The sequence below is a fragment of the Myotis lucifugus genome, unplaced genomic scaffold (genome assembly GCF_000147115.1).
Source record: "Myotis lucifugus unplaced genomic scaffold, Myoluc2.0 scaffold_62, whole genome shotgun sequence".
Taxonomy (NCBI): domain Eukaryota; kingdom Metazoa; phylum Chordata; class Mammalia; order Chiroptera; family Vespertilionidae; genus Myotis; species Myotis lucifugus.
This window is the reverse complement of record NW_005871110.1, coordinates 2,162,944-2,164,057: the sequence shown is the minus strand read 5'-3', so window position 1 is coordinate 2,164,057 and position 1,114 is coordinate 2,162,944. Positions and strand designations below refer to the sequence as shown.

The window sequence follows — 1,114 nt, the reverse complement described above, 5'->3', positions numbered from 1 at the left end:
TGCCTCAAAAACCATCAGCCCCAGTGATGGCGAATCTTTTGAGCTCGGTGTGTCAGCATTTTGAAAAACCCTAACTTAACTCTGGTGCCGTGTCACATATAGAAATTTTTTGATATTTGCAACCATAGTAAAACAAAGAACTTATATTTCTGATATTTATTTTATATATTTAAATGCCATTTAACAAAGAAAAATCAACCAAAAAAATGAGTTCGCGTGTCACCGGTTCACCATCACTGCTATAGGCCCTATACCTTGAGCTAGGTCAGGTGCGCTCAGGGGCGGACACTTTCCCTACGGCCCCGCCCACCCCTTTCTCGGCCCCGCCCACATCCCAGTTAGTGCCTTAACTGGGCCGGCCGCCTCCCTGCATTCAGAATTCGGGTCTCGGTAAACTTCCGGCGCGGAAGGTGAGGGGCGCGGGCGCGTCCACTGCGCGTGCGCGCCGGCTCCGAGGTCCCTGCGCCCCCTCCCCCTGCGGCGGGGACTTGGTACGGCCGGGCGGTTGGCGTCCCCCGCGGCTCCAGCCCGCGGCGGGCTTTTCAAATCTGATCTTCGGCGGAGTGGCGGCGCCCCGGCTGTGGCGCTGGAGATGGAGGGGTTGACCCAGAGGGGTCCCGAGCTCGGCCCGGCGGGGCTCCCCGCTCAGCAGGTGAGTGAGGAGGGGGCCCGGCTTCAGGTCCTCGCGCCGTCGTTGTGTCTGGTCGTCGGGGAAGCCCGCACCCCGCGCCTCCCATTCAGCCGCGGCCAGAAACAAAGGGTTGGGCTTCGGAGACCGGGCTTCGGAGGGTCTGATGGCGCGTGGGAATCTGCACGGACTCCCGCCTCCCCCCCCCTCCCCCCCCCGTTTCTCGGGGGAGGAAAGTGGCTCGGAATGGGGACGCGATGCCGGGGCCCCGCCGCGCTCTCCCGGGCGCACCTGTCCGCTGCCCCCACGCCCCCAAGTTGCAGACACTTGTCTCTTCGCAGGTGTAGATGATGCAGGGGAAGGGGAGCCCCTGGATTTCCGAGAAGCCCCCCGAGGCCAGGAGAGCACAGGCTGCTTATTGCACGGGGTTCGGTGGAAGCACAGTGACTGGAGCAATGTCTGTCTACACACAACATAAACTTGGGG

At 61.5% G+C, this 1,114-nt stretch overlaps 1 protein-coding gene across 1 annotated transcript in view; it reads left to right on the top strand.

Moving 5' to 3' along the window:
• The first annotated feature begins 592 nt into the window (after window positions 1–592).
• Window positions 593–1,114, top strand: part of RTKN2 (rhotekin 2) — a 63,909-nt gene continuing 63,387 nt past the window's right edge. The window contains exon 1 of the mRNA XM_006089713.3: window positions 593–652. Coding sequence (XP_006089775.1) covers window positions 593–652 — 60 coding nt within the window. The remainder of the gene's footprint in view (window positions 653–1,114) is intronic.